Source organism: Tupaia chinensis, unplaced genomic scaffold, assembly GCF_000334495.1.
Source record: "Tupaia chinensis unplaced genomic scaffold, TupChi_1.0 Scaffold000453_2, whole genome shotgun sequence".
NCBI lineage: Eukaryota > Metazoa > Chordata > Mammalia > Scandentia > Tupaiidae > Tupaia > Tupaia belangeri.
Genome location: NW_006159961.1, coordinates 527,637 through 535,826, shown reverse-complemented (window position 1 = coordinate 535,826; position 8,190 = coordinate 527,637). Strand labels below are relative to the sequence as shown.

Sequence of the window (8,190 nt, the reverse complement as noted above, 5' to 3'; positions counted from 1 at the left end):
CCTACACACCAGGCCCTAGGCAGGCACTCGGAGGGCGGTTAAACCACAGCCCCGACAGTGTGCCAGGTGGAATGCTGGGAGGCAGCTGGGAAGCTGTGGGGCCTGTGCTGTGGCAGCGCCAGGGCCAAGGGGAGGAGGTGGTTGTTTGCAGTGGGAAGTCACTGACAGCTTTTCGAGAACGATCTGGGGCTGTGGGATGGACTAGGAAGGAGGTTTCAGAAACAGCCTCCCTGCTGTCAGGATTCTGAGTGCATCCCATTCAGCTGTCAAGTAACTGGCTTAGTAGGTGGCATGGTGGTTAAGGTAGCTAGACTCCCACATGACTGACCATGGTTCAAGTCCTAGACCTAGCAAACTTGAAAGTCACACTGGGTATGTGTGCGTGTGCTCAAAATCCCAGGAGGAGGATGGAGGAGAGGGGACTGCAGCGTCTCACTTTCCCTCACTCTCTTTCTGTCTCTCTTTGGCAAGCACACACACTCTAAGGCAAAATCCTTAAAAAACAAATCAAAATTATTAAGTCAGCCCACCATGGCAGCACCCCTAAGCTAAGACAGAGCATTGCCAGCACCTTAGTGGCCTCCCTGGTGCGCTGATCCGGCTCCCTCCCTCCAGAACAGCTCCAGGGTCAGTTTGTTATAGCCCTTCCCTCACTTTCCTTTTTTTTAAAAAAATATTTAATTCCATTTGTTTGCGATCCGGCTCCCTCCCTCCAGAACAGCTCCGGGGTCAGTTTGTCATAGCCCTTCCCTCACTTTCCTTTTTTTAAAAAAATATTTAATTCCATTTGTTATTACTAATATTCTTTAATTTGACCAGACAGAGCCAAAGAGAGAAAAAGGGAAAACAAGAAAGCAAGCTGCCAGGTCTGGGACTTGAAATGGGTTAGGCTGTGTGGGAACCCAGCGCCTTTAACCACCATGCCACCCTCTGGTCCCTCCCTTACTTTTCTTTTCTTTTCTTTTTTTTTTTTTTTTTTTAAGAGGTTTTTCACTATAGGGCACATGCGCTCGCCAGACAGAGAGAGAGAGACAGAAAGACAGAAAGCGAGAAATCACCCCCAGGGGGTATGGTCATGCTGCAATCCCTTCTCCTCCATTCTCCTCTTGGGATCTTGGGCACGCATGCACACGCGCCTGGTGTGAGTTTAAGCCACCGGGTCCTGGACACGAACTGCGGTCGACTATGTGGGAGTTCAGCGACATAGCCATTACGCTAACTGCTGGTCCCTCCCTTACTTTTCTTAATAACGCCACCCAGAGGTTCATCTCCCAACGAAATGAGCTGTGCTCGTTTGTGAACCTCACGCAAATGTTTATGAACTTTGGTGCAGCTGTAACACCACGGGACCCCCATGGGGAGAGTCCTGGGGTCACATCCCAGAATCTCCCTGAGTATGCCGAGTGCATACGTGTGAACCGTGATCCAGGCCAGGGGGCTGGGGGAAAATCGTGGCAGGGGTCTGTCAAGGAGGCTCCCCTTTCTCTCTCTCTCTGAATAAATAGATAAACTGAAAACATTTTTAAAAACTCTGCTGCTTTCGTGTCCCGTTCTCACGGCGAGGCGCCTTGTGCATGCGGTCCATGCGCAGAGACGTTTTTGTCGCCACTGCAGTTGTGGGTGCAGCCTACAGCTCGTACTTCTCCGTCTTGGTGCCTGGGTCGAGCTGAAGACCCAGCCGTTCCTCAGTAAATGTCTGCTGATGAGATTGGGGGAGGAGGGCACCCCAAGGAGCAGTCGAGGCTGTTGCTGAGACCAAGCAAGAAATGCCCTGGAACTGGCCCCCAGGAGTTCCGCCTTCACCTCTCCCTTCTCAGTCTCTGCCCACTGCTTCTCTGTCCTGGGCAACCTGCCTCGCCATCTCCCTGGAAGTTAATTCCCATTCCTGCGTCTTTTTCCAGAATGCCGAACTGGGGAGGAGGCAAGAAGTGCGGGGTGTGCCAGAAAACGGTTTACTTTGCCGAGGAGGTTCAGTGCGAAGGCAACAGCTTCCATAAATCCTGCTTCCTGTGCAGTGAGTATGCGCGCGCCCCAGGTCGCTAGGGGACTGGAGCGCCACCCCCACAGGCTGGCCTGTCAACGCCCCAGGGAACTGGACCCAGGGGATGTAAACAGCTTGACATTTGGCTGAAGCGCAGCTGGAAGGGAGACACTTAAGGGCCTCTTTGTTCCCTTCAGAAGCTGCTTTCTAAGGGGCTGAACTGGCCGGAGCTGGTGGGCTGGGGTTCAGGGGCTGAGAGCCAAGCCCGAGACTCACTCGGTTAGGAAAACTTTCCACTGGGCTGTCTTCCCCTCTCTGCCACAATGCTGCCATTTCAGCCCAGGGGTTCTGTAGCTTCAGACCCAGGGGATCCCTTGTGAAGAGGCACCAGAGGCTGCAGCCTTTGGTGGAGCTGAGTCTGGAGGAGGAGCGAGGCTCCTTCCCAAGCCCTTTCTTCCCGTCCCTGCTCAGTAGCCAGGACAGGGGTAAGGAACAGGTTCTTTAATGCCCACTCCTAGTCATCCGGAGTAAGAGGTGCCCCATCACTGCTTGGATGAGAAGGAAGCCAGGCAAAGACACTGAGTGACTGAGCCAGGGACAGGGCGACCAAGGGAGCCTGACTCTGATGCAGGTTCCTGGGCCAGGGGGTGTCCCCACTAAGAGAGGTCTCTCCTCAGGCTTTCAACTGAGCCTGTGGTCCCAGCAGAAGAGGCCACTTCAGCAAGAAACATTTTTCTTCTTCTTTTTTGTTCTTTTTTGGAGAGTTTTTTGCTATAGGGCACATGCGTTCACCAGAAAGACAGAGAGAGACAGAGACAGCAAGTGAAAAATCACCCTCCGGGGGGATGGTCACGCTGCAATCCCTTCTCTTCCATTCTCCTCTCGGGATCTTGGGCACGCACGCACACGCGCCCAGTGTGAGTTTAAGCCACCGGGTCTGGGACTTGAACCGTGGTCAACTACATGGGAGTTCAACGACATAGCCATTACGCCAACTGCTGGTCCCAGGAAGCATTTTTCTTGAGGGCAGGTAAAACATGGGAGGCAGTGGAGCAGCCTAGTAAACCCCGGGCTTCAGAGCCAGTCAGATTCGGGTTTGAATCCAAAGGTAGTTTTTATTCTCAGCAGGTTACTCAGTTTGTCCCTGGCTGAGTTTTCTCATCATTACCTGGAAGTAATACACCTAGCTCACGGGTGGTTGTAGAATGAGAAGGGAGGAGCTTATAAAACAAAGCACTTAAAGTAATTAGCGGGTTCGATAAAGGCTACACAATCCCCTGACACGTGCACACACACACACACACATACTCACATGTACACGCAATGCTGAGGGACCCGCTGTGAGACAGTGTGATATGCCGGGGAGTCTGGGGGCTGACATCTCAGCCCACCTGGGAGCTCTGAGAAAGGGGGTCCTGTCCATCCTGCATCACAGGAAGCGTTGACGGGAGAGTGAAGGCCCCTTTGTTCCCAGGTGCTCTGTGCCCCCAGAACGAAATCCAGAAGGACCGAGGGCTGCCTATTTGCCAGATGCTCACCAGATCTCTACCTGTGGTTGGGCCGACCAGCCTAAAGCCACCCAGCTAAGAGCAGCAGGGACTGGACTCAGCGCCCAGGTGGACCCGGCGTGCCAGCCCCAGGGCTGCCCTGATGAGGGCAGGAGACCGGCCTCGTGGAGCTGCGCGGGCTTCGTGCCTGCAGGGAGGCTGCAGCAGCGGTGTCCTGTCCCCAGCGGTTCACTGCTCCCAGGACTCTCAAACCATTGCCTTCTTTCAGAGGGAGTGAGAAAGGGCTGAGTGCTGGCTAGGAAGAGGGGCCAGGCTGCTGGGGGTCCTGAGGGCCCCTCTCTGTTCCCAAATGTTGCTTCATCGTCGGCTAACAGGGGCCAGCTGCCGCCAGAGCCTCTGCCTGCAGCCTGCTCGCGGAGGAGGGGCTCCCGGTCAGCTGGCGGAGGAAGTCAGGCTTGGGGGTGGCATGGGGAAGAAGGAGCGGGACCTAGGGCAGGGTGAGGAGGTGTTGGGGATTAGAAACAGTTGTAGAAAGCTGGGCTGGAGAGAAGGGCTGGGGGCAGGGGGCAGGGTTGTGCAACCAACAGCCATTGGGAACAGCCTCACGTCTCCAGGGTCCCAGGCCAGTGTGGTCCCGGGTACCCAGTGCAGCTCCTGGGCACCGGAGCTCTGAGGGGCTGTGTTCGGCCCAGCGGTCTGAGGCATCGCCACTCCTTGCTCATTCCCAGCAGCAGAGCAGCACCCGGCGGGCAGTGGGTTCCTCAAAGACTTGTCGTTTCCCTTTTCCCACCCAGTGGGTGATGAATTCCAGCTAACCCACAGGACCGAAGGGCTTTCCCTCATATGCGAGGGAGAGGCTAGCAGGGTCTGGGCCTGGGTGGCAGTAAGGGCCACCCTCCTTGTTGGCTGAGCCCAGGTGAGTCCCCAAAGAAGCTCTCTGATCATTCAGTCCTGGGTTCTGCCTGGCTTGGCCACCTGCATCCCCGTTCCTGAGGGTCTGGGATGGGCAGGAAGAAGACAGGGTGATGGAGTAGGCAAAGTCGGGGGAACTCCTCTGGGCATGGTCTTTGTCCTGGGAGCAGGGACCCAGAGGACCTCAGCAGGGGTAGCCAGTTCCTATTAGCAAGCTGTGGTGCCCCGCGGCCAGGTACCTGTCTCTGAGCTGTGACCAGCTCCCTCCTGGGACAGGTGGGGTTACCAGCCAGCCCTGGTGGGAAGAAGAGCTGGTCTAGCTTAGCTGGTGGTAGCTGATGGGACAGGGCCCAGCAGGCCAGCCCTGGGCTGTCCTCCGAGAATGCAGGAACAGAGGAAGCCCTTGGGAGCCTTGCCTGCCCTCTGACCTTGACAAAGGCTTCCTGTCAAGTGTTCACCCTCACTGCCCCACATGCTGGGGCTCCTGCAGGCAAACCAGGGGCTGGTCTGGAAGTCAGGGTCCTCTTTCTGATAAATTACTTATGCTTCAACTTTTGCAGGGGGTTGGTCACAGTCACTCCCCGTCTTCGGGCCTGATGAGGGGGCTCTGACCTCTCCCCTGGGGCTGCCTCTTCCCTCTGTTTCCAAACAGCATCACAGGGTCCCTCAAGGCAGGGGCGTCCAGAAGCTCACCTCCCTCACAAGGGCACCCGCTAATCCAGCCGCTCTCAGGCTCACTGGATCAGTAGATACCCTGGCTTCCCATCCACCTTCCCCTGGACTGGGTCTCTCCTGGCCCTCACAAGTGAGCTGAGAGTCCCTGGCTATATCACCTGGTGAAGGCGGAGGGGCAGGGGGCCATGGTGGGGTGTCGAAGGTGGACCATGGAGACAGGACTGGCGGCAGTTTCTAAGGCAGGGAGAAAAGAGCAGTGAGATCCCGACGTGGAATCGGGAGCTGCTCCGTTAGCAGGCAGGAAAGTCATCTGGAGGGCTCAGCTGGTAGGCCCTGCTGTCTCCGGCCTGAATTCCAGGGCCTCTTGCTGGAGAGATCAGTCGAGAGACCTCTTACCCCAACGTGCTTATCTTCACCTTCTGCCTGTCCCTCGATCTTGGAATCCCAGCTGAATTTGGTCTTACGGGAAATGATTCAGGCCAGTCCCTGCCTTCCGCCCTAGAAGGGAATGTTGGAGCCCGTGGCCGGTTCTCTCTGCCTCCATCCAGGAGCCAAGCCCCAGGGGAGGTGCTGGGAAGTTCCATATTTGGGTGGCCCAGAGTGCTGGAATGAGGTGTAGAACTCCCAGGGCAGGACAGGAGGGTCCTTATTTAGTCTGAAGTCCCAACCTGGGACTCAGGGTGAGAGAGGAGCTGGCAGAAGGCTGGCCCCTTTAGAAGCAAGAGGACAGCAAGTTGGGAGAGCTTTCAGAGAGGATGGGAAGAGGCCCGGCCTGGCCAGGGGCTTCCTTAGGCTTCTGTCTTCTAAAGGACGTTGGAGGATATAGAATCACTGTGCATGCGGAACCCCAATATTTAAGGAATGCTGTATAACAACGTGTGAATTCTAGGACAAGACCTAAGGAAATGGAGTGGAACTGCCCCTTGGGAGGAGCTGGAGGTTACAGCAGTGTCTGGCGGTGTGGGCCTGCCCCGCCCCTCCCTGGTCTCCTTCTGGTACTGACTGTATCCAATACTACTAAGAGCAGCGGACATTAATTATGCACTGGTGCGTCAGGGTATTGTGCTGAGTACTCGGCATGCAAGAGCTCATTTGATTCTCACAAACATTTTTTGGACAGACATCTGCATCTACGGATTGAGGCTGGAAAGGCAAAATAACATACCTGAGACCACACGGCTGGAAAGGGGGAGAGCCGATTTGTTTCTGGGCAGTGGGGCCCTCCGTGACCCCAGCCTCTGAACTGGTTTACTCTTCATAGCTGAATAGCTGAGCGGGGCTTTCTCTGACATTAGCAGGAAGACCTACGAGGCCCACATCCTTTCTGGCTCATCCCATTCCCATCTTTCTTACCCAGGGAGCCAGGAAATTCTTCCTCATGTTTGACTCCACTTCTTCCTGTGACAGAGTAATTTCTGAGATTAAAAACGTCAGACCCGGGACCAGCAGTTAGCGTAATGGCTATATCACTGGACTCCCACGTAGTTGACCGCGGTTAGAGTCCCGGACCCGGCAGCTTAAACTCACGCTGGGCACATGTGCGTGCCCAAGATCCCGAGAGGAGAATGGAGGAGAAGGGATTGTGGTGTGGCCATACCCCTGGAGGGTGATTTCTCACTTTCTGTCTCTCTGTCTCTCTCTGTCTTTCTGGCGAGCGCATGCGCCCTATAGCAAAAACCTCTCCAAAAAAAAAAAAAAAAAAAAAAAAGAAATGTCAGACCCTGGGCCAGCAGGTGGAGATTAGGTGCTAGACTCCTACATGGCCAACCACAGTTCAAGTCTTAGACCCGGCAGTTCGAAAACTGGACACGTGTGCATGTATGCTCAACATCTTGAGAGAAGAATGGAACAGAAGGAATTGCAACATGGCCATCACTTCCGGGTAGTGATAGCTCTCTCTCTCTCTCTCTCTCTCTGTCTCCCTAGTGAGTGTACACACCTTAGGGCAAAAACACTAAAAAAAGGAAAAAAAGAAAAAAAAAAGAAAGAAAAGAAACATCAGATTCTATTGTGATTAGCATGGCCTGCATCTCATTCAAAGCCCACCATGCTGGGCACTTAGTACAGGTTCACCTTTTCTTCCTGCCCTCACTTTACCTGTCCCCGCTCCCGGCCCTCCCCTCAGCATGCACAGATGGTCTCTGGATTCCACTGTGGGGGCAGAGAAATCTTATCCTCTGCCTCCTTTCTTTTCTTTCTTTCTCCTTTTCTGTCCCTTCCTTTCTTCTTATCCATTCATCTAGAGAGAGAGACAGAGAGATGCACTCCCACAGGATCTCCACGCCGTGATCCACCCCCAGTCTCAGGCAGCCAAGATCATGGGTGTGCGTGCGTGTCCAGCATGCACAGGGCGGTCCTGGTATATGAACCTGGGACCTTCCTGCATGGGTCCAGCTGCATTACCACTGCACCGCTGCCTACATCACCCCACCTTTTCTTTTTGTCTTCCTCTCCTGTTGGGACACATGGTCTTTGCCAAGGGCAGAGTGAAGAACTTCAGAGATAGCCTATAGCGTGGAGTTAGTCCACGCTGTCACCTCTGAACTCGGAAGGATAAAAGGCTCCAGAGGACATGCACAGATTCTTGGATGAGGTGGCTTAGCCAACATCCAGAGATTTGCACATACAGATCCCATGGCTCTGTCTGCCATCCCACCAGCCTCCACTTCTAGGACCACTTCTGAGAGGTCAGGGTGTTATGCGTGCCGAGTGCCCAGCGAGCCTCAGCTGCAGGGCCCTGTGAACCGCTGCTCAGCCAGCACCCTCTCACCTACCCGCTTCCCCTCCACAGTGGTCTGCAAGAAGAATCTGGACAGCACCACCGTGGCCGTGCACGGGGAGGAGATTTACTGCAAGTCCTGCTACGGCAAGAAGTATGGGCCTAAAGGCTACGGCTACGGCCAGGGCGCAGGCACGCTGAGCACTGACAAGGGCGAGTCGCTGGGCATCAAGCACGAGGAGTGAGTGAACGGCCCTCTCCGGCCTGCTCTTCCGCTCCTGCCTCCCTCTAATGGCACATTCTCAATGGCTTCTGCTCCCTCAGCGGAGGCTGCAAAGCCACTGACTGAAAAGGTGGTCGTAGCGTACCCTTTCTCCTCATGGGAGGAACTGGAA

The 8,190-nt window shown here is 55.1% G+C and overlaps 1 protein-coding gene and 1 long non-coding RNA gene across 3 annotated transcripts in view; one reads left to right on the top strand and one right to left on the bottom strand.

Moving 5' to 3' along the window:
• Positions 1–859: 859 nt before the first annotated feature.
• Positions 860–8,190, top strand: part of CSRP1 (cysteine and glycine rich protein 1) — a 13,761-nt gene continuing 6,430 nt past the window's right edge. Inside the window, exons 1-3 of the mRNA XM_006155474.3 lie at positions 860–866; positions 1,902–2,014; positions 7,868–8,036. Coding sequence (XP_006155536.1) covers positions 1,903–2,014; positions 7,868–8,036 — 281 coding nt within the window. The 5' untranslated portion in view covers positions 860–866; position 1,902. The remainder of the gene's footprint in view (positions 867–1,901; positions 2,015–7,867; positions 8,037–8,190) is intronic.
• The window catches only part of LOC114009084 (uncharacterized), a 29,698-nt gene continuing 24,436 nt past the window's right edge, over positions 2,929–8,190 (bottom strand). For both annotated transcript variants that reach the window (XR_003550559.1, XR_003550558.1), the window contains exon 6: positions 2,929–6,474. This is a non-coding gene — a long non-coding RNA (uncharacterized LOC114009084). The remainder of the gene's footprint in view (positions 6,475–8,190) is intronic.